Source organism: Haliotis cracherodii, unplaced genomic scaffold (genome assembly GCF_022045235.1).
Source record: "Haliotis cracherodii isolate W230 unplaced genomic scaffold, xgHalCrac1.p SCAF_15, whole genome shotgun sequence".
NCBI classification, from domain to species: domain Eukaryota; kingdom Metazoa; phylum Mollusca; class Gastropoda; order Lepetellida; family Haliotidae; genus Haliotis; species Haliotis cracherodii.
The window spans coordinates 29,317,279-29,342,726 of NW_027266270.1; the positions used below are offsets into that span (position 1 = coordinate 29,317,279).

Below are 25,448 nucleotides of genomic sequence, written 5' to 3' on the forward strand. Positions count from 1 at the left end.
GAAGGCTTTCTGTTTGCTGCACAGGAACAGTCACTTCCCACTCGAGTGTGAGTGAGTATTGTTTTACGCCGCTTTTAGCAATAATCCAGCAATATCACGGCGGGTTCCCACTCGAAACCGTCAATGTGTGATTTTGCATCAAAATGTAGATATGAAATGTAGATTATGTAATGGATTTAATGAGATTGTCCAACACATTGTCAATTGATGCCCAGTTTTGACACAAACACAGTACCTTAAGTGACATGATGGCGTGGCTTGATCATTTTATTACCGTCCTTGCCATGCTTGTGGTTTTGACACAGAGGTCCATCCATGGTACGACCCGGAATATGTAGAGGGCGTTATGGAAAATGATAAATACAAAATTCTTTGGAATAGGCCAATTTACAGCCTCTGACGTATCCTGTCTGAGGCTGTTTAACTTTAACTTTAACTGTCCCCGTGTTTTTTTTTCAGGTGAAAATTTACTTGACTTGACATTGCATGTGTTTGTGAATAGTGCCACTTGTGGGACAGGATACCCCCACCTTTTCGCGAACACTTGGGATCATCACTATATGATGGTGATTCGTTACACAAATACTCATGATATAGTTGGATCCGTACAGTCGGCGGAGATGTCTTTTGAATATGGAAAGCGATTTGTCGGAGATAAAATGACGACATATCACAAGCATACTTAGATCGTTGTGAGTGAGTGAACGAGTGAGCTAAATGCCAATTAGTCACTCGTTGTAGTTTAACGACGTACTCAGCAATATTCCAGCTATATGACGGCGGTCTGTAAATATTCGGGTCTGGACCAGTCAATCCAGTGATTGACATCATGGACATCGATCCACGCAATCGGCATTGATGACATGCATCAACCAAGTCAGCGAGTCTGACCACCCGATCCCGTTAGTCGCCTCTTACAACAAGCATAGTCGCCTTTTACGGCAAGCATGGTTTGCTGAAGACCTATTGTACCCCGGATCCAATTTGTCAGTCATGCGTATGCATCGCCCTTCCTACAATTTGTTCAAAATAATATTACCTTCTAAAGAGCCACGTTTTCATGTTGTGGTGACTGAAACAAAAAAGTCAGCGGTTAGTTCGATTTTGAAAATGGTGGCTCACATACAGATGCAGGGAGGGGATGTCTCCTCCCTTTTCAGACATAAGAAACATTTACAACATGATATTTTATATATGATATAACATATTGTAACAAAGTTAATGTTTTTTATATGTTTTCAAAAAAAATCATACGACTACCAAACCCAAATTGCCTCGCGAACTATTTCCATCATCTGTCATGTAAACACCTTCATTACCTCAAAGTCGGAATCAGCAATGTATCCGTTTCGGCGGATATTCAAAACTGTTTTTTTCTCTCACATATAATGGTTTGTTATTTGAGGCCTTGTCGGAGGGAACAACAGCAAACTTTTCATGTAGGGCAGCCAGGATTTAGGTTTCAGCTGGTCGGGACACAATGGCTTCGTTTCATTTCTGTTTTCTCTTTTTTTAAATTTGTGCATTCTACCAATGACAACAGGATGCACAGACTTAACCCACCCTGAAAAACATTCAACAGGTTCCTCTTCTCTTTTGGCCCATTTATTGGCATTTATGCTTCGACAGATTCCATATCGAGTTTGAACTTGTGATCCCAAGTGGTAGGAGACTGCTCGCGACATGTAGGTCCATATTTGAACAAGCATAAAAAACTCACATCCCCACCAATATGTCCGGTTGTGTGCAAACCATCAGCTCCTGTGAATTATGTTCACTGGTCCATTTTCACTGGCCTAATTTCAGCACTAGGGGAGTTCTTACTTTACTTAGAGATCAATGAGAGCAGGGGGCACCATGAGGTGTACTGAGAAGTACAGCACCAATATTCTGATGATCTGAGTAGTAGACTGGAGTCTGGAATGCTACAGCACTGGCATGATAAGTAAACCATAAGTCCAGAGTAGCTCCAAGACAGTGAGTTGGAGAGTGAATGAGTTGAGTCACTTTCCCCAAATTAAAGATATCTTCAAGTTTTAGTTTTTCACCCAGATCACAGTTGAAATCCCCAGTAACTAGGACATGTTCACTTTCATGCTGCTTGGAGAGATCCTGAAGTTTCTGCATGAAGTTAGTAAGTGAATGCGACAACCGTGTCCATAACACGTTTGGAGGAACATACACACAAGCAATGCAGAACTTGCCAACAAGAAAGGAAATGTATTCAATACTGCGAGATGACATTATGTGCCAAGGTTGGTGAAGAAATATTGTACAGTTTTCAAGATCTGTTCCGGAGACGAGGACTACCGCCATTTCCAGTCTAAGTCAAAGTCGTTGCCATGGAAACTCGAACGATAAATTTTAAAAAATGCCAAACTATCAAAAGGCACCAGTTCACCACTAGACCTATCTTTGTGCCACGTTTGGTGAAGAAATATTGTAAGGTTTACAACATCTGTTCCGGAGATGAGGACTACCGCCATTTTCAGTCTAAGTCAAAGTCGTTGCCATGGAAACTCGAACATTAAATTTTCAAAAAAATGCCAATGACGAAGGTTGTTATTGTCAATAATAGAGAAGTCACCTGTGATAAAACGACCTATAGGTTGGTGGCGGTATGATGGCTTGGCTTCCACAAGAAGTGGAATTTATGTCATGAGCTGCCCAAATCCACGTTCTGCAACACTTTCCAATAATTGAATAATCTGGATGCAATGGTGTTCATTCATGAAAATAATATATTGGTGGTTAAAAAAACTGTGGCACAATGTAGGAAACTGATTTTTGTCTGAGAATGTTACTTAAATTTGAGGCATCAATTCCATTATTTGCAAATTTCAAATTCAAGAACATGAGGTCTTTGTCCGATGTAGTTGAGTCTGTTTGTGTTTTGGCCAAACGTTTCAATTAAGCTGGCTTCGTGGTCTAATGGTAGAGCATGCACGAGAGCATGTGTGTGTGTGCTTGTCTGAGTGCATGTGTGCGTGCGTGCGTGCATGCATGCGTGTGTGTTGTATATTATTATTTTTTGGGAGTTTGTCCTTAACCTGTATTTCCGAGTACGTATAGGCCTGACCTTCCACGAGATGGTGAATAACTCCTCCCCCAAGTACATTGACTGATCCTCCCTCTTCTACCTTGCCACGTTTCAGATGAAGAATGTTGCATTTGTCGAGTACAAAAGACATGCCGATATCATTAGAAAAGGACTCGACAATGAGAATCTGTTTTTTTAGAGTGGATCCTCCATTAGCAATAAGTTCAAGGTTCATCCATGTAAAGGGGGAGAGTAAGGGGTGTTAGAGATCTGTGCTGAGGACATTCCTCTTTACAAGGCAAAAAAGCTTAAAGGATTTTGTGTCAAACAGAAAAGCAAAGGGCTAAAAGAATCGCCCTGAAATATTTCTCTTCCAATAGAAATGGGTTCCGAAGTCACTACCTGCCCCTGCGAATACACCTCAATTTGAGTTGACCAGCAATGCATTAAAGACTTGAGTAAAACAAGTAGTCGTTCGGGGAGGACAATACACTCCAGAGACTTCAAAATTCATTCGTGAGGTACAGAATCATAAGCTTTTCTGTAGTCGATCCAACACATTGAGAGGTTACGGTGGTAAGTTTTAGACTCTTCGAGGATCATTTTCTGAACTGCCAATTGATCCTTACAACCCCAACACATCCCTTTCTGGCTCCTTTCTGCTACATGTAAATAATGTCATTGGATGCGCAGTACGATGACACAATATCTGTAAGACATCATGTTGATATTTTATATTGTGTATTCAGACATAATAGGGCGGAAGTTTTATGGATAAGTCAAATCACCTTTCTTTGGGAGAAGTATTGCTCGACCCTTGTAAGTTTTGGACTCTTCGAGAATCATTTTCTGAACTGCCAATTGATCCTTACAACCCCAAGATCCCTTTCTGGCTCGTTTCTTCTACATGTAAATAACGTCATTTGAAGAGCAGTATGTTGACACAAGATCTGTAAGACACCCTGTGAATATTTTGTACTGTGTATTTAGACAAGTTATAGGGCAGAAGTTTTTAGGGTCAGTCAAATCACCTTTCTTTGGGCGGAACATCCCATGTGTCAAGAGAATTTAAACAGTGAAGTAATGGCGTTTTGACACCAGGGAACAGTTTCTAAAACCGGTTTCGAATACCATCAGGCCCTGGCGCCGTATTAGATTTGAACTTTTTAATTACAATTAGCAGGCAATCAGATGTAATGGAACACAACAAGTGACTTGTCACGTACATTTTTGTCATGAACATTATCATTGTACTTCTCTACCCATGGTTCCTCGAGGTTGCAGTTGCCGGATACAGACCACATCTGTTTCTAAAACCTTTCAATGGAACCGACTGTAGGTCTTTTCTCATCATTGCCATTGGTTGCATTTAATTTCACAAAAACAGTGTCTTAAGCGACATGATTGAGTGGATGGATAATTTTATCACCGCCTTCGAAATGCTTGTGGTTTTGACATAGAGGTCCATCCATGGTACGACCCGGAATATGTAGAGGGCGTCATGGAAAATGATAAATACCATAGTCTTTGGAATAGGCCCGTATACAACCTCAGAGGTATCCAGGCCAACAAACCTGATATTGTCCTTTTTGATGAATCCAATGCAATCATTGATATTATTGAATTTTCTGTCCCTTTTGACCCTTATGTGATTGACAAGATTCAGGAAAAACATGGCAAATATGCGGACCTCGCCTTCGAAATTTCGAAATTTCCCTACTCAGACATTTTCCCAAAACAGACAGTTCCCCACACAGACATTTCTCAACTCAGACATTTCATTTCATGGACAGTTCCCTACACAGACATTCCTCCACATGGATATTTCCCCAAACAAGCACATCCCCACATGGACATTTCCCCACACCGACATTTCCCTACATGGACAGTTCCCCACACAGACATTTCCCAACACAGACAGTTCCCCACAAAGACATTTACCAAATGGACATTTCCTCACACAGACATTTCCCTACATGGACACTTCCCCACATGGTCATTTCCCCACACAGACATTTCCCCACACAGACATTTCCCAACATGGACACTTCCCCACACATACATTTCCCCACACAGACATTTCTAAACTCAGACATTTCATTTCATGGACAGTTCCCCACACAGACATTCCTCCACATGGATATTTCCCCAAACAAACACATCCCCACGTGGACATTTCCTCTCACCGACAGTTCCCTACAAAGACATTTATCAAATGGACATTTCCACACACACACATTTCCCTACATGGTCATTTCCCCACATAGACATTTCCCCAGACAGACATTTCCCAATATGGACAGTTTCCCACACATACATTTCCCCACACAAACATTTCCCTACTCAGACATTTCCCAACATGGACAGTTTCCCACACAGACAATTCCCCACACATACATTTCCCTACATGGACAGTTCCCCACTCAGACATTTCCCATCACAGACATTTCCCCATGCAGACATTTCCCCACGCAGATATTTACCCACAAAGACTTTTCCCCACACAGACATTTTCCTACTCAGACATTTCCCTGCATGGACATTTCCCCACACAGACATTTCCCCACACATATCTAGTCATTTCCCCACTAAGACATTTCCCCACACAGACCTTCCCTTCTCAGACATTTCCCTACATGGACATTTCCCCACACAGACATTTCCCCACACATATCTAGACATTTCCTCACACAGTCATTTCGCACACAGACATTTCATTTCATGGACATTTCCCCACACAGACATTTCCCCGCACAGACATTTCCTCGCACAGACATGTCCCTACTCAGACATTTCCCTACATGGACAGTTCCCCACACATATCCAGACCTTTCCCCACACAGACTTTTCCCCACATGAACATTTCCCTACTCATACATTTCCACACACATTTTCCTGACATGAGTTCCATCCATGGTACGACCCGGAATATGTAGAGGGCGTCATGGAAAATGATAAATACATTTTTTTTGGAATAGGCCCGTATGCAACCTCAGAGGTATCCAGGCCAACAAACATGATCTTGTCCTTTTTGATGAATCCAATGAAATCTTTTTTTTATATTTTTGAAATTTGTGTCCCTTTTGACACAAGATTCAGGAAAAACATGGCAAATATGCGGACCTCGCCTTCGAAATTTCAAAATTTCCCTACTCAGACATTTTCCCAAACAGACATTTCCCCGAACAGACATTTCCCCACACAGACATTTCCCAACTCAGACATTTCATTTCATTTACAGTTCCCCACACAGACATTCCTCCACATGGATATTTCCCCAAACAAGCACATCCCCACGTGGACATTTCCTCTCACCGACATTTCCCTACATAGACAGTTCCCCACACAGACATTTCCACGCACAGATATTTCCCCACATGAACATAACCCCACACAGACATTTCCGAACACAGACAGTTCCCTACAAAGACATTTACCAAATGTACATTTCCACACACAGACATTTCCCTACATGGACATTTCCCCACATGGTCATTTCCTCACACAGACATTTCCCCAGACAGACATTTCCCAATCTAGACAGTTCCCCACACATACCCTTTCCCCACACAAACATTTCCCTACTCAGACATTTCCCAACATGGACAGTTTCCAACACAGACATTCCTCACATAGACAGTTCCCCACAAAGACATTTACGACATGGTCATATTCCCATACAGACATTTTCCCACACAGACATTTCCCCACGCAGATATTTCCCTACTCAGACAGTTCCCCACACAGACATTTTCTCACAGACATTTCCCTACTCAGACATTTCCCTACATGGACATTTCCCCACAATTAACTAGACATTTCCTCACACAGACATTTCCCCACGCAGACATTTCCCCACACAGACATTTCCCTACTCAAACATTTCCCTACACAGACATTTCCTCACACAGACTTTTCCCCACATGAATATTACCCTACTCAGACGGTTCCCAACACAGACATTTCCTCACACAGACATTTCCCACAAAGACATTTCGTGACACAGACATTTCCCCCCACACACATTGCCTCACACAGACATTTTCCCACACAGACATTTTCCCACACAGACATTTCCTCACACAGACGTGTCCCTACTCAGACTTTTCCCCACACAGACATTTCCTCACACAGACATGTCCCTACTCAGACATTTCCCCACATGGGCATTTCCCCACACAGACATTTCCCCACACAGACATTTCCTCACATAGATATTTCCTCACTCAGACATTCCCAACACTGACATTTCCCTACACAGACATTTCCCAACACAGACATTTCCTCACACAGACATGTCCCTACTCAGACATGTCCCTACTCAGACATTTCCCCAAATGGGCATTTCCCCACACAGACATTTCCCCAGACAGACATTTCCCAACATGGACAGTTCCCCACACAGACATTTCCTCACACAGACATTTTCCTACTCAAACATTTCCTCACACAGACCCTTCCTCACACAGATATTTCCTCACTCAGACATTTCCTCACACAGACATTTCCCAACACTGACATTTCCCAACACAGACATTTCCTCACACAGACATTTCCTCACACAGACCTTTCCTCACACACACATTTCCTCACACACACATTTCCCAACACAGACATTTTCTCACACAGACATGTCCCTACTCAGACATTTCCCCACATGGGCATTTCCCCACACAGACATTTCCCCAGACAGACATTTCCCAACATGGACAGTTCCCCACACAGACATTTCCCCACACAAACATTTTCCTACTCAAACATTTCCCTACACAGACATTTCCCCACACAGACTTTTCCCAACATGAACATTTCCCTACTCACACATTCCCACACACTGACATTTTCCTACTCAGACATTTCACTACTCAGAACTTTCACTTCATGAACAATTTCACACACAGACATTCCCCCAATGAATCCAATGAAATTATTTATATCACTCACGATTCGAAATTTCCCTACTCTATACAATCTATAGTCATATACAGACATTTCTCCACACAGACCTTTCCCCACACAGACCTTTCCCTTCATGGACAGTTCCCCACACAGACCTTTCCCTACTCAGACATTTCCCCATACAAACATTTCCCCACACAGACAGTTCCCCACGCAGACATTTCCCCACACATACATTTCCTCACACATACATTTCCTCACACAGACCTTTCCATTCATGAACAGTTCCCCACACAGACCTTTCCCCACACATATATTTCCCCACACAAACATTTCCCCACACAGACAGTTCCCCACGCAGACATTTCCCCACACATACATTTCCTCACACATACATTTCCTCACACAGACCTTTCCTCACACAGACATTTCCCCACACAGACATTTCCTCACACGGACCCTTCCTCACACAGATATTTCCTCACTCAGACATTTCCTCACACAGACATTTCCCAACACAGACATTTCCCAACACAGACATTTCCCTACACAGACATTTCCTCACACAGACCTTTCCTCACACACACTTTTCCTCACACAGACATTTCCCAACACAGACATTTCCTCACACAGACATGTCCCTACTCAGACATGTCCCTACTCAGATATTTCCCCACATGGGCATTTCCCCACAGAGACATTTCCCCAGACAGACATTTCCCAACATGGACAGTTCCCCACACAGACATTTCCCCACACAAACATTTTCCTACTCAAACATTTCCCTACACAGACATTTCCCCACACAGACTTTTCCCAACATGAACATTTCCCTACTCACACATTCCCACACACTGACATTTTCCTACTCAGACATTTCACTACTCAGAACTTTCACTTCATGAACAATTTCACACACAGACATTCCCCCAATGAATCCAATGAAATTATTTATATCACTCATTATTCGAAATTTCCCTACTCTATACAATCTATAGTCATATCTAGACATTTCCCCACACAGACCTTTCCCCACACAGACCTTTCCCTTCATGGACAGTTCCCCACACAGACCTTTCCCTACTCAGACATTTCCCCACACAAACATTTCCTTACATGGACAGTTCCCCACACAGACATTTCCCTTCATGGACAGTTCCCCACACATACAGACATTTAGCCACACAGATATTTTCCCACATGGACATTTCCCCACACATACATTTCCCCACACAAACATTTCCCCACACAGACAGTTCCCCACGCAGACATTTCCACACACATGCATTTCTCCACACAGACAGTTTCCCACACAGACATTTCCCCCCACAAACATTACCCTACTCAGTTCCCAACACAGACATTTCCCTACTCAGACCGTTCCCCACACCAACATTACCTGGGCATTTCAGGATGTCCCCAATCCCCCACACCCAAGTTTGTTTTGTAAGAGTTAATAAAAGGAAGTTTGGTGGTGTTTTTCTAACATTTATCACTAACCATACGATGATATTGGAAATAAATATAGACTGGCATGCTGTAAAGGGATTGTGATCAGAACAATTTGGTGTGACCATATTGACATGATATCATTTAAGGGTTCGTGTTTTTTTTTTACAGTTGCCCAATTATTGATGCTAAAGGACACAAAAGGTAACTGTTATTTTTAGAGGAAATTGGTAGTGAATGTGGACCCTCCATCAGATATAGTCTTGGGATTTAAAAATGGGGTGTTAGTCTGCCACAAACAATATACTGAATATATTGTTATAAGGTGTTGAATATTTTAAGAATGTACTCAGGTTCATAGTCTCATGTGAGGAAAATCTGGTTTAGCAGCTGTGAGCGAAAAGCATATCCAGCCTCCATACAAAATATTGAATTGAAATAAGTTAACTGTTGTGTAACCTTTGGATTACCTTTGTGGAAGTATCTGTTCAACAAAGTGAAAAAAGACAACCATCAAAGAAAATGAATACCGTTTTCAACGAAAAAAGCGCACCGCGCTAATAAGCGCCCACGGCGATATTTGCTAATATATTGGCTAGTGAACAGTCCCAATAGTCACCCTTCCGATTGCTAAATGTACACAAGACTATTTATTCGTGGAAAGATAATATCTGTCGTTTATAAACGTTTTAGGCTGTCAGCATAAAGCACGAAATTTACGATCTTTCAACTCTGTTGTTTTTCACCAAAATAATATTCTATTCAGAGCACCCTATTTCTAATTTTGAGAGCGCCCTGGGTTCGGTATATGAATATGTTATTTGTTACCAAAATTCTATTGATATATCATGAACTGTAATCCAGTCATGTACATAATCAAAATTCATTGATTATTTAAATAATAAACAACCCTTATAAGGAACAGAAAACATACATTATATATTAACATTTGATGTCCCTCTTGAAGTTGACAGTACATGTATTATGCTTTGTCTTTACCAGTAACAATCTCACTGCCAAATCTCTCAGCCTTTTCACTGTCCAAACGTCTTGCCTCTGATCTAGTTAGAGCTAATATTGATGTTATCACTTCATTATGTTCAGGTCTAGCATGTGTATATCTAATCTTCATGACTTAATACTCTCTTCAAGTAGGGATATCTATTAACCAGATGTTAAAGTATCTACACAGAATATGCGTGAACACAATCAAATGAAATTAGGCACAGTGATCGATAAAAGCATTGTCGTCATTGTCAGCATTAATTCAGCCACAAGGGGGCGTCATGGTCAGTACCTGGTCACGCCACCTCTTGCAGCCGTCACTGCTCGACACCTCCTTGGCACAGATTGCACAAGTCGTCGGATTTTTTCATGGGGAATCCTTCGCCATTCCTCCTGTAAGGCGTTGGCGATTTGTGCCAGTGTGTGTGGACGCTGGTGACGTTGACGGACGCGTCGATCAAGTTCGTCCCACAAATGTTCAATCGGGTTGAGATCAGGAGATTTTGACGGCCATGGAAGGACATTGATGTTCTCATTAACAAGGAAATTAACTGTTGCACGTGCTGTGTGGGGCCGAGCGTTGTCATGTTGGAACAGCTCCCTCTGGCGGTCCAAAGTTGGGAGGAGGTGAGAATTTGGTCTATGTATCGGTTTGCTGAAAGATTGCTCTGGACAACCACTAACTGTGATCTACCCGTGTAGGATATGGCTGCCCACACCATGACACCCTCCACCAAATCGATCCACCTGTCGAACGCAGTTCTCCGCAAAACGTTCATGTCGACGTCGGTATACACGTTGTCTTCCATCACGTCATTGAAGAAGAAAACGTGACTCATCGCTGAACCAAACGCGTCGCCAGTTCCTGAGATCCCATGCCTGTGCTCTGTTGCACCACCGGACACGTCGTTGACGGTGTACACGTCGCAAGACAGGTCCAACTTTTGGTCCTCTCGCTCGAATTCCCACTTCCCTGAGACGATTTCTATATACAATATATGGTCAATGTGTGTACCAAGATTCATGAAGATATCTTGAATAGTTTTTTAGTTCTGCTCTGGTAAACCACACTGCTTCCTTTCAGTTCATAGACTAAGTCCAAATTTCAAAACTTTTTACAAAATTAAAGAAATATTTGTAGGGATGGGGGTAAATAACTGTCATCGGGTCCTTTAAACCTGTGCAATAATGACAGAAGATGTGACAAGTAGGGGCATATACATAGTACTATTTCAATTGAATGATATTAGAAATAATGATATGTTTAGAATAGGAGGTAAAAATACATGTGAAGTGGAAGTGATATCATTTGACGTTAATGTTATATATGTGGACATATAAACATTGTAAATGTAATACTTTATTATTTTTTAGGATACTGAAGACGAATATGGCATTAAAGAGAGAATAGAGGCAATCGCAAACCTCAGGAAAAATGTGCTGCAGTCGTCACTGACCAAATCATCAGAAATGATTAAAAAACACCAAGAAAACAAGGACACATCAGTGTACCAGATAGGGGATGAAGTTCTGGTGAGCATTCACGGATAGGATTCCAGAGTTAAACGAGGAACTATTATAAAAATAGATTCCCAGAACTCACAATTCAAGGTTGCCTATCCGAGCAAGCATGTGCAATGGGTACAGGTGTGTGATATTACTAAGAGAAGGGGAGAAGAATGAGGACATGTGAAGGTACATATTTCCAGTAGTGGTTTATGAATATTATGATTTAGCAAGTATATTTAATATTGTATTTAAAAGAAAATGATTCTTACAGATTTGTTTGTTGTTTAACGCCGCCGCAAAATTCCAACTATATGACGGCGGTCTGTAAGTAATCGAGTCTGGACAAGACAATCCAGTGATTGACAACATGAGCATCGATCCACGCAATAGGGATTGATGACATGGATCAACCAAGTCAGCGAGCCTGATCACCCGGTCCTGTTGGTCTCCTCTTACGACAAGCATTGTCGCCATTTACGGCAAGAATGAATTGCTGAAGACCTATTCTACCCCGGTTCTTACAGAACAGGAGACAGAATTTTCTATGTTGATGGACTGCAAAGACATGATATTTGTAATGTATTTGGTGTTTTGGTAATGTTCCCCCACTAGAGCAGCAGCCCAGAGCACTTTGGTCAAACGAACAAGGTACCAATATCCGAACACAGGAACATTTACTGTGTAACCCAACATATTCATATATGGATGTCTGCCGGGGAGCCCCTGCTGCGTGTGGCCCCTGGCCCCCCAAAAGAAGGGGCCATTCAAGGGCTGGATCAAACATTGGAGGTACCACATGAAAGTAAGTGTAAAGGACCTAGTTCATCTCACAGGATACAGAATGGGCCACGCCAGACAAATCTTCCTCTGCATAAGGCCTGCCAGACACCCCCAGAGAGGGTCCCAAAATTTGGGCTGGGTTAAACAATGGAGGTACCACATAAAATCAACATAAAATGAACTATTACACTCTACTAAGTATAACATACACATTGCCAGACAAATCGTCTGCTGCATAAGGCCCGCCAGACACCCCCAAATGTTGACCCTTAATGCACTCAGTGGACACTCTGGTAAAATTTGACTAGAGTATACATTCAAAGTACCAGATGAAAGTAAGTTTAGATGAACAGGTACATGTTACTGAGTACAACACGGCCCAAACCTGACAAATCTTCCTCTGCATAAGGTCTGCCAGACCCCCTAAAGAGGGTCCCAAAATTTGGGCTGGGTTAAACATTGGAGGTACCACATGAACCCAACATAAAAGGAACAATTGCACTCTACTTATTGCACAATACCCATTGCCAGACAAATCATCTTCTGCATAAGGCCCGCCAGACACCCACAAAAAGTTGACCCTTCAGGTATACACGGGTAAAATTGGTCTGGAATATATATCGATTGTACCACATTAAGGTACGTTTGAATGAACAGGTTCATATCACAGAGTACAGAATGGGACACACCATACAAATCTTCCTCTGTATAAGGCTTAAACATTGGAGGTATCACATGGAACCAACATAAAATGAACTGTTACACTCTACTTATTACAAAATACCCATTGCCAGACAAATCCTCTTCTATATAAGGCCCGCCAGACACACCCTCACCCCACCCCACACAGTTGACCCTCTGTAATCCCAGTGTGCATAATGAAACATTGGACATCAGCTCTGAGAGTCAACAGATGGTCAAATTTATGTTTTGTTCTTAAAGATGGAAGGATTTGATTGAGATTAAAATCACGTATTTATAAAATCAGGTCTCTGAATACTAGTATTGATATCATAGATTAGGCCTATCGTTGAAATGTAATAAAAAGGCATGAATCTGATTCTTGTGAATATATATCTGATCAGCTATGAAGTCCTCAAAGCCTGCTATAGCCTGATAGCTTAGCTATGGATTCCTACAAACCCAAACATGCTTAGGTAGTCCTCAAAGCCTGCTATAAGAATGGTAAATGACAGTCCCTAATACCATTTGGAAATCTCTTGGTGATAACTGTTTGGTGATCTCCGTTTATTTAGCAAGTTTTATCATCTAAAAAACTGAATTCCGGCCAAATATTTCCATATTATATATAAATATATGGAGATCATAGGTTATTAAACACAATTATAACCCCGATTTTCCAGATTATCGTCCTAAAACATTTCCATGTGGTATTAGGGGCTATCATTATCCATTCTGCAACACTCAACAACAAAAGTGTATAGTGTATTTTTCAAACAAGTAAAGTTTGGTTTTCATTATTGTAGTACATGTATGGAATCAAGTCACAAAAACGCAAATGCTACAGAAAAGCATGCATTCCATGCAAATGTTGACTTTTATGCGAGCCCCATGCATTTCATGTGCGTTAACGGGATTCCATATGCATTGTTTAGCATCGTGCTGACAACAACCACTCAGAAAAACAACAAAATTACGCAATTATTCAACATTATGAAATGCCACGCCTGTCCGAAAACGAGCGTCTGCGAGCCATTGGTGTGCTTGAAGAAGGATCGAGTCAACGTGATGGTGCAAGACAATTTAACGTCCACAGAAACACCATTTGGTGTTTATGGCAACGTTGGCAACAGACGAATGCAGTCAGAGACCATCCTCGGAGTGGCAGGCCACGCGTAACCAATAATCGACAAGACAACTGGATTCGAACAACACCCCTACGAAATCGATTCCAGCCAGCAACAGTGACTGCAAGAAGCATCCCTGGCCTTCGACGATTATCTTCACAAACCGTACGTCTCCGCCTCAGATGTGCAGGGATTGTCTTCATTGTGTCATGGAAGATGATCGGTTCTGGGGCGGCAGCGTTTTGGTATCGGGTGGGATTACAGAGGACCCGTTTGATAGTGGTAGAGGTAAATCTCAATGGACAGCGCTACCGCGACGAAATCATCGGCACTGTTGTTCTACCGTTTTTGCGTCGTCATGGCCCAGGCATTACCTTTCAACATGACAACGCCCAGCCTCATATTGCTCGACTTGTTCAGGATCTCTTCAACAAAAACAATGTGAATGTCATCCCCGGGCCGGCTCGCTCCCCTGATCTATCACCAATCGAGCACATGTGGGATGAGATGGATCGGCGCCTTCGACGTCAACCACGTGTTCCACAGACACTCCAGGAACTTCGAAACATGCTCCAGCAGATATGGACAGATATCCCACAGAACTTTGTGCGACGCCTGGTCCATTCCATGTGTTGCTTGCATCGCAACCAGAGGCGGACACACATGCTATTGATTTGTAAATTGACATTTTGGCATGTTCATGTTTTTTTTAATGAATTCACGCATTTTCCGAAGTCAGTATCACAAATTAAAACCATTTGAACACTTACAGGAGTCTTTTATCTGTTGAAAACCGAAATTGTTTCAGATTTGGTAAAAACATAACTTTGCATTAAATCTTATTCAATGTCACAGGAACTTTTGTTGTTCAATATATAAAAATCACGGCACATAGCATCTTATGCCTATCTGGCTTGTAGGAATCCATAGCTAAGCTATCAGGCTATAGCAGGCTTTGAGGACTTCATAGCTGATCAGATATATATTCACAAGATTCAGGTTCATGCCATTTTCATTACATTTCAACGATAGGCCCAATCTATGATATCAATACTAGTATTCAGAGACCTGATTTTATAAATACGTGATTTTAATCTCAATCAAATCCTTCCATCTTTAAGAACAAAACATAAATTTGACCATCTGTTGACTCTCAGAGCTGATGTCCAATGTTTCATTATGCACACTGGGATTACAGAGGGTCAACTGTGTGGGGTGGGGTGAGGGTGTATCTGGCGGGCCTTATACAGAAGAGGATTTGTCTGGCAATGGGTATTTTGTAATAAGTAGAGTGTAACAGTTCATTTTATGTTGGTTCCATGTGATACCTCCAATGTTTAAGCCTTATACAGAGGAAGATTTGTATGGTGTGTCCCATTCTGTACTCTGTGATATGAACCTGTTCATTCAAACGTACCTTAATGTGGTACAATGAATATATATTCCAGACCAATTTTACCCGTGTATACCTGAAGGGTCAACTTTTTGTGGGTGTCTGGCGGGCCTTATGCAGAAGATGATTTGTCTGGCAATGGGTATTGTGCAATAAGTAGAGTGCAATTGTTCCTTTTATGTTGGGTTCATGTGGTACCTCCAATGTTTAACCCAGCCCAAATTTTGGGACCTTCACTGGAGTGTCTGGCGGACCTTATGCAGAGGAAAATTTGTCAGGTTTGGGCTGTGTTGTACTCAGTAACATGTACCTGTTCATCTAAACTTACTTTCATCTGGTACTTTGAATGTATACTCCGTCCGTCATATAGGCATCTGAAACACCCTACAACCATCGATAATTTATCCCTTACTGGAACGTTTTGGCCGACCCTTTCTCTTAACTGGCCAGGATTCCAAATTGAAAACAAATTTTCGGGTAAAAGCATATTAGTAAGTTCTACTCTGAATGTACCTTTCCTTTCTGGTAAAACATTGAAGACCGTCTTGAAGCAACCCTTTTAAGTTCACATTCTAGTTGTACATCCAAAATTCTTCACCGTATTGGAACCATAGATTATCAGTGACAAAATGTATCCAGACATGTGAATACTAAACCCATTACAGAACCAATCACCATGCCTTTATATACGTATGTGTGTATATATTCCATATATCATTAGTCTTATATTCAATATGTCATTTGTTTAACATGTTCTTTAGTTCAGCTTATGAGGCCAAAAGCTAAAACACACAAGAGGGAAATTATACCAGTGTAAAATACACTCAATAATGTTCCAATATGTTCTGTAAATGTTAGCGTTTTCTGATATAATTATTAACTAAATAAAAATGGAATTAAAATATACATAAAGGTTTCATTACCCACAGTATATCTACAAGCAAGTATATCTTGTAAACGTTCACGTGTCAAACTGAACACTGACAGCTACATTGCAGGCTACAGTAAGATGGGCGTATCCATCAAACCCATCGCGCTCAGTGAAATCTATTGTCCAGAGGCCGCAGTCGCACCTGCGTAGAAGTTATTATTATGTAATAACCTCGTGACGTATCGTCGGTCATGATTTAGATTAAGACAATGCACAATTCACTGACTAGGGAATCACTCAAAGTCAAAATATACGAGGCGATTACTATAAAAGTCAAGCATCTCCACTGGTCAGTACACAACACCACTGACAGTAAACTGCTTGACCGTAATCGTTCCTCTTCTTCTTATTAAGGTAAGAAACATTTTATTATTTGATACATTTGGTCCTATATTATATATATATATCGATATATTCTAGATAGTCTATGTTTTTATAGGTGGTTAACTTTAACAATCTAATGTAAGATGGTAGAGACATATTTGCGCTGTGCATGTGCACAGATCCCTTGTGTGTTAAAGCGTTCATTATTACCTATGTACGTACGAAAGATCATACACAATAACGTGTGTGTTTTAGATATTTGTTTACCAGAACTTGTATGTATTATGAATAGATGTTTACTATACTTTGTATGTTTTGTGAAATCTGTTTAGCACCACATGTGTCTGTGAATGAGGAGTAATTCCCTATTAATTGAATATGATTATCCATTATCAATACCCAAATATACACGGTATCAGAATACAATATATATCAAATAAGTGTCATGAAAGTAACGTTAATCGGGCGGTATGTTGAACGATAAAGACACAGACAGTTAGTCTGTATATCTAATGTTCGGCCGTTAAAGAAACTGTTACTCTATCATATTTTGATACACACGATGACAAAGCATTGATGAATTTAGAAATCAAATCTAACATCGTGATAAGTCAATGCAAATGATACTATTGTGATTATCAATATCGTTCATATCCTACATCTACATGTTTTATTGTACTTGGTTTGAGGTTATTGTTATTATCGTTTATCGCGTTTATGTATATCTACATTTAGTAAATAGCGCGTCTCACTTCAGACGTAATAAACCAAGCGTATTTATACTGATATTACTTACAAATGCAGTCACAGGTCATAATGTTGGTGTCATGTAATGCTCTCTCTAGACATGAAAGTGTGCTTAGCTCTACCTATGGCTATATCCCCTACCTTTCCAGCTTTCCAACTCAAGTATTATAACCGTTGCTTATTCGATCATTATTCTATATGTTTCATGTATTCATACTATTATCATTCTATGTACCATGTATTGCTATTCTGTATTCTGTATTATAAAACACAACACCAATGACAGTAAACTACTTGACCGTAATCGTTCCTCTTCTTCGTATTAAGGTATAATCAAGTTCCCAAACGCGGGACGATAGCTTGATTATAGTTACCCCTTGAATACAGAAGTGCAACATCATTATCAAATTTTAAACATATGATTAAAACAACCATTGCAGCTCCAACTCCATACTTCTCAACCGACAACCGAAGAGCTAATACTTTACATACACGCCTAAGGCATTCTTGCAGTTCCCTAAATGCAGACCTCTTTAAAGTAAATTTATCTGATACTTTGTCCTGCTCTTGTGGAAACCCATGTGAAAACAACATACACTTCTTTCTTGAATGTCCCAATTACACTATTCCCAGAAATATCATGTTCGCTAACATTTTAAAAGCTGGAACTACATGTACAATACAAAATATTCTCTACGGTGATGTATCCCTAGCTGAAAGTCACAATAAACTCATCAAAGCGGTCAAAAATATATACAGTCGACTAATAGATTCGAGTAACCCTTTATCATAAACATAGAATATCGCTCTGCGACCACTTATTAATAATTACGCCATTAGTGTATAAACTGCATGCATGTATATGAATACATGGGTATCTCTGCCTCCTTCTGTAAGCATAATGTTTACGGGTATGTATATCCCGGTGTATGTGTATAAATATGTGTATGTGTATGTATATATATGTATGCATGCGTATACAAGGGTATATGTGTATGCATGTAGTGTGTGTATGTGTGCATATATGTACATATAAATGTATATAAGTGTATGTATGATTGTGTAATTATATATGTAGTCTTGCATGTATTTTGGACTAATGTGTATTTACAAGTAAATATTATAGTGTTTATATAGGTAATTCTTATGTATGTCTATGTTATTCTTGCAAGCATTATGTTTATGTTCTTGTGTAAATATATTTCTCTTTGTTACTATAAATGTAATATGTGCATATATATATGAGTATGTGTATGTATGTATGAGTATGTATGATTATGTGTTTATATGATTATGTGTATATGTATGTATTTCTGTATACGTATGTTTATGTATGTGTGTATGTATATGTGTATATATATGTATAATCAATGTCTGTACATATAGAGTAGGGAAAGGGCCACCTAAGTTGGATAACTTTTGCCCTATCCCGTTGACCATATACGTCAATAAAATATGTTTAAAACAAGTCTTGTTACCTTATTCATTGTTGCCACAGGCTCTGTTGTAGCGAGTGAAACGCTGATAAATCTAACTGACATGTATGGGGGAGATAAGACTGCTTATGTTGTTATCATTTTGAAGGTGCTATACATTTTCTATTTACATGCAAATACTAAGCAAATATCAGAAATAATATGCATTTTTACACCCATGGTTATAATCTGAAAATAATTTTCAATAGTGACTCAACTCGTGTTGAAATATTTAAATCAGTGCAGTACTTTAAATAATGAGAACTAACCTTTTTTATGAAATGTTGATGTTTTGCAACTGCAACAATCTTAAACAGATTCCATTAAGTAAACTTACGGTATTCGATCTAACCATATGCATTTAGTTATGTTTAGAGTTAACATGTTTATTTTACCAGCTCTAAGCCAAATGATGCATATATTTTAAATGTTTGTCACATATGCCATGGAGTAAGCACAGAGACGAGGTTAACGTGGGTGGAATTGATAGCCATGACCAAGCCCTGATATTTCAAAATATGTTTGTCCTTTGTTAGACTTTATCGCAGTATAAAAGGGACCCAAAGCCTTGCTTATATTTAAATATCAGAAAAACGTTTGCTGAAAACATTGTATAGCTTCACATATACACATGATCAAAATATTGAAGAGTAATGAAGTAACAAAACTATTTCGTAGCAAACGTATGTTGTGTAAAACAGATAGTTGTCAACGGTATGTTTTCAAATTCATCTTCGCATATCCCAGGAATTGGCGTTGTTTCAGTTTTGACGTATAATCTCGCTCTGAAGGCATCGGCGTGCAGAATGAATGGAATCTCTGTGAGGTTGTGAGTATTATCATCTGTTAGGGTGTACGTTTAACATTTCGAATCACCAACCTTCCAGAATGGAAACTTCATGTCTGTTTTGATACTTATCTTTTTAGGGGAAAGGGGTTGTGGCTGAAAATTATTTAACAAGGACATTTCTTAGGAATATGGAAAGTGTTTTGTCGCTTTTATTTACAAGCTGAAACACACAGATGTAACAAAATAAAAGATGGTGAAAGGATGTGTAATTTATGCAAGCAACATGACTTTGATGATGAGTATCAGTATTTAAAACAAAGTGATTTCTTGGAAGGGAAAAAAATGTCGTTAACCATGGAAACATTTAAAATAGCTAGGAATAGAACAAGAGCTTTAAAAGTAGATTGTGTTAAGACATCTTAAGACCAGAAAACCACACATCAATCGTTTACACAATGCACACTTTACAGGTGATATGGAGACACAAAGATATTAATGACACTAAAATGAGTGCAGACTTATTTTATATTCAAAGTATAATTTGACTTTGATCTTGTCAGAGAAAAAAGTACGTTGGTAAGGAAAATTATCACGCACGCCAGACTTAAATTTCTTCTAAAACACCTACGCTAATACACCACCTAACACATATAGTACGGTCCAAACCATGAATCTGCCTGTTTCCTGTTTTCTATTTTCTATTCGAGGACGTCAGGAAATTGTCTTGTCGAAAGTCCAACCCAAGCTATAGATTAGATCATTCACGATATCGAATTACACTACAATAGACTGATACTGAATGCACAAAACTGCTGAAAAAGTAAGGAAGCTGAATTGCAATATACCAAATACATGGGCAGTGATAGCATAAACGTATATAACTTAAATGGAAAACTGTCTTGGGAAATTTAAGTCAGCGAGCCATGCCACCTGATCCCGTTGGTCGCATCTTACGACAAGCATAGTCGCCTTTTACGACAAACATGGCTTGCTGAAGACCTATTCTAACCCTTTACGACAATGGAATCTGTTTCGGCGGATAAGCGTATACATGGGCATATAGTGTATATATGTTTATACACTATGAATGAAATAATATGTAATATTTATATCTATAATGTACATTATGTATATCTACCTTTCATATTTATAGTTATATTCATTCCATATGTAGATAGTTTGTACCCTGCCCTACGAGGGTGTTCTTGTACAATAAAAATTCTTGATTCTTGATTCTTGGGTCCCATTGCAACAGCTCTTAGCCAATAGCCTGGGGCTATGGGGTCACATGACAGGGGCCATTGCCACCGTGGGACCCCTGAACCTTTTAACAGCCTCTTTCTTTCTGCCTGCACTGCCTGGACACCAATATCGCCAGATAGCCCTGTTCATTTTGTTTTAGGTAGGAGCACCAGTTTCTCTGTATGGCAACTATAGGTCTATTGTATGCAATTATGGTATGGTCCAGTGCATAGTTATAACATTTACAGGACTAAGAATCAAGTGCTGCATTTAATTTCATTAAGTCAAGCAAAATTCAAAACAAGTGTTTGGCCATTGTCCATGTCATTCTTGCTGTGCCAAACTGGCAAACGTCGCTCATCTGTGACTGTCCAAAGGTGCATTCAATGGCAATAATGAATGACATTTATTTGTTGCATTATTTTCTCATTTGAAAATAGCTTTAGTAAGATACCTTTTGTGTTTGGAAGTAATTTTGCTAATTAGATCGGCCAGTCAAAATTTAAAACTAGCTCATTGCTAAATTCAAAGTTCCAGTTATTCCAAATTCTTTCGTCTGATAAATGCACTTGTTGCTGACAACAACAGAACTCTGTTGCAAGTTTATTTTAAATTGACAAGTGGCTATCACTGGTCATTGTTTCCCAAGCGATGCGCTCGTGTATGGTGATGCCAGACGTCTGTAGCGAACAGAACTGGGATACAACCAGAACTGGGATAAACACCGTAGAGAATTATATCTCTGGCATGCAACTATGTGTTTAATTGACAAACATTTAATAAGAGCAAAATCATCTGCACTTCTTGTGTTTTGTATTTTTACACCGTTCTGCAAAGTGCGCCAATGGCAATGCTACTGACTCGATGTCCGACATTTGCAGCTAAATATAGCAGCGTATAAAAGTGGTAATGCGGAACTAAAGCCGAATACAATTTCTTCTTTTTATGCATGTCGCTCATGACAAAATGCAATTCCTATAAAAATGGTCGGGTTGCTTATTATCTGTAATTACTGCCCATTGGCATGTTTAATTTCTAACCATGATATCACTCCCAAATGTATTATTTAATTGTCTATCATATCATAACCTTTGTGAGGTGGTGACATGTTTAACAACAGAGTAAATTTTCTGTTAAATAGCTATCTTGGCCACTTCTGAACACAGTGTTTCCTACAAAATAGCAAAGCCAAATGAAAATAAAATTATTCTCTAATTTATGTATTTTAAAGTTGTTATGCCACTCATTGTTGGGGATACAAGCGTAATAATTCAAGTTCCTAGGATGTTTGTGTTAAGCTATTTTTCAAGAGTTATGAGAGTTGGACATATTTCTTCTCATACACAGTAACACAGCAGGTAAATGTCTAGAAATAAATACTCATGACATTGTACGACAGGCCATGATGTTCACAAAATATATGTGGGAGGGTATGTACATCAATATGATAATATTAATTATTTTGAATATAACTAAGTGTGTCATTAAACATCAAACAATGAATACTCAACATGTCAGAGTTGAAAGGGGTACAGTTAAATTTGTACTGTTCAAGGGATTTCTAAGCCCCAACACCTCACAGCCCTCTGGCAACTGTGTATTTTTGTTTGTATTCTCAAGTCCCAAAGTCATTTTTTGTAAATATTACTATCATTATCATGTTAGATTTTAGTGGTAACAATTATTCAAAATCACTCCATTTGATTATTGTGTACATGATGATAAAAGCAACTATTTTCTTATATTAATGGTGGAGGTACATGTAACTGCTTCCAGGCATAGCAGATGCAGGATGTGAGAAAGTTTGTGCTTCATCTTAAAAGTCTAACTTAAAAAATAAAAGAAACTAATTACATATAGAAATATTAGAGTAGAAATTGTTGAAAAAGATTTCTCTTGTTAAAAAAGATTTCTTTAATGTTCCTTTGATTCACCCACCACCCTATTCTTTTTCTCATTGTTTTACAGGAAAAAATACATATGTAATACCCGGTATGACAAAATCTCCTTCCTGGTCAGTATTAAAAGAACTGGGAAACTCATTGAACCATTCCTGGTAGCTTATTGACATAAAAACGTTGAAGCTTTCATAACCGTTTTGCCAGCAAAATGTTCTCATATTTCTGGGGAGACCATATGGAATCTAAATGATATTATTTAATATGATTGAAATATTTAGAAAGGTTTCAAAATTACCAACTTAAGACAGATAACATATATTTAATAAACCCATTACTAATGGAGAACTGAACTTGTTATCTCAAGCTCTGTCATCATTGACATTAATATTTGCAAGACAAAGCAACAGTAAGAGTTATCCTCCCTTTACAACTTGATCAAAATGGTCGTCTGGTCCTTGCTGTTGAAGGCCAAGTGGCTGAAGTTTCTAAGATAATATTTCTTTGAAAGACGAGAATGTGTAGGTAAGTCATTATACCTTTACTTTTTACCTTTTTTTCTGTGGTTTCTATCAAGGCAGGTACAGACCTAGCACAATGTCATACATTGTGCAGTCAGTCCCTCCATGATGATCAGTTAGCCTATTACAGCTGTGAAGGGGACAAAGCTTTTTTTAAAACTATGTAGTTTCATATGCACAGCTTATTGTCAAAGTACATGTTTCTCAAAGGTTGTAAATGTGAATGACAATGTTCAGAAAACAAAACTCTCAAGATTCCTTTCATTCTTGAAAGCATAACATTTATGCCACTTCTGGTTGAGGGGATGTGAGTAATAATATAGTCAACAATCTCTTAACATTAGAAATATCGACCCATAGCATTCAGATTCTCCTCACAAGTTTGAAATGTTATTTACTGTCATCAGCCAAGAAGAAATCTTAAGATTTCATTAATAATAGATTTTAAAGGTGTTATCCCATTTCTGGTTTAGGTTAAATGAATAATAATATAGTAAAACAAATCTTTTAAAATTAGAAATCTTGACTCACAGTGTTGAGGCTTTGGTCACAGGTTTGAAATGTTATTTATTGTCATCAGCCAAGAAGAAATCTTAAGATTTCATTAATTGTAGATTTTAAAGGTGTTATCCCATTTCAAGGTTATATGAATAATAATATAGTAAAAAAATCTCTTAAAATTAGAAATCTTGACTCAAAGTGTTCAGGCTTTGCTCACAGGTTTGAAATATTATTTACTATCATCAGCCAAGAAGAAATCTTAATATTTCATTAATTGTAGATTTTAAAGGTGTTATCCCATTTCTGGTTTAGGTTATATGAATAATAATATAGTAAAAAAAATCTTTTAAAATTAGAAATCTTGACTCACAGTGTTGAGGCTTTGGTCACAGGTTTGAAATGTTATTTATTGTCATCAGCCAAGAAGAAATCTTAAGATTTCATTAATTGTAGATTTTAAAGGTGTTATCCCATTTCAAGGTTATATGAATAATAATATAGTAAAAAAATCTCTTAAAATTAGAAATCTTGACTCAAAGTGTTCAGGCTTTGCTCACAGGTTTGAAATATTATTTACTATCATCAGCCAAGAAGAAATCTTAAGATTTCATTAATTGTAGATTTTAAAGGTGTTATCCCATTTCTGGTCAAGGGCAGATGAGTGATGATATAGTAAAAAATCTCTTAAAATTAGAGGGGGCACAGGTGGCCATGTCGTCTAAGGCGCCGCAATTCACTGTGCAGAGTTGTGTCCCTTGGATCCGCCAGCAACCTCTGATGGTTGGTTCAAATCCCGGTTCACCCCAATAATGCTTCTAGGTTTATCAGCACCATCTTTTCGGGCTTTCCTCCCACATTAAGCTGACACACCGTGATATAACTGGAATAATGTTAAAAGCAGTGTTAAACCCAACTCACTTGAAAGTTAGAAATATTGACCCATTGCATTCAGATTCTGCTCACAAGCTAGAAATGTGCTTTGCTATCAGCAGCCAAGAGAAAATCTTAAGATTCCATTAATTGTAGATTTTAAAGGCGTTATCCCATTTCTGGTCAAGGTTATATGAATAATAATATGGTAGAAAATCTCTTAGAATTAGAAATATTGACCCATTGCATTCAGATTCTGCTAACAA

General features: G+C 39.0%; 1 protein-coding gene across 2 annotated transcripts in view; it reads right to left on the reverse strand.

The window, feature by feature from the left end:
- Nucleotides 1-25,448, reverse strand: part of LOC139462477 (glycoprotein-N-acetylgalactosamine 3-beta-galactosyltransferase 1-like) — a 71,899-nt gene that overhangs the window by 17,763 nt on the left and 28,688 nt on the right. Inside the window, exons 1-2 of one of the 2 annotated variants that reach the window (XM_071244231.1) lie at nucleotides 21,289-21,356; nucleotides 1,040-1,072 (exon numbers count right to left, since the gene is read on the reverse strand). In XM_071244231.1, the coding sequence (XP_071100332.1) occupies nucleotides 1,040-1,062 (23 nt within the window). In that variant the 5' untranslated portion in view covers nucleotides 1,063-1,072; nucleotides 21,289-21,356. Of the gene's footprint in view, nucleotides 1-1,039; nucleotides 1,073-21,288; nucleotides 21,357-25,448 lie in introns of those variants that run through there. The other variant, XM_071244230.1, reaches the window with a different exon arrangement.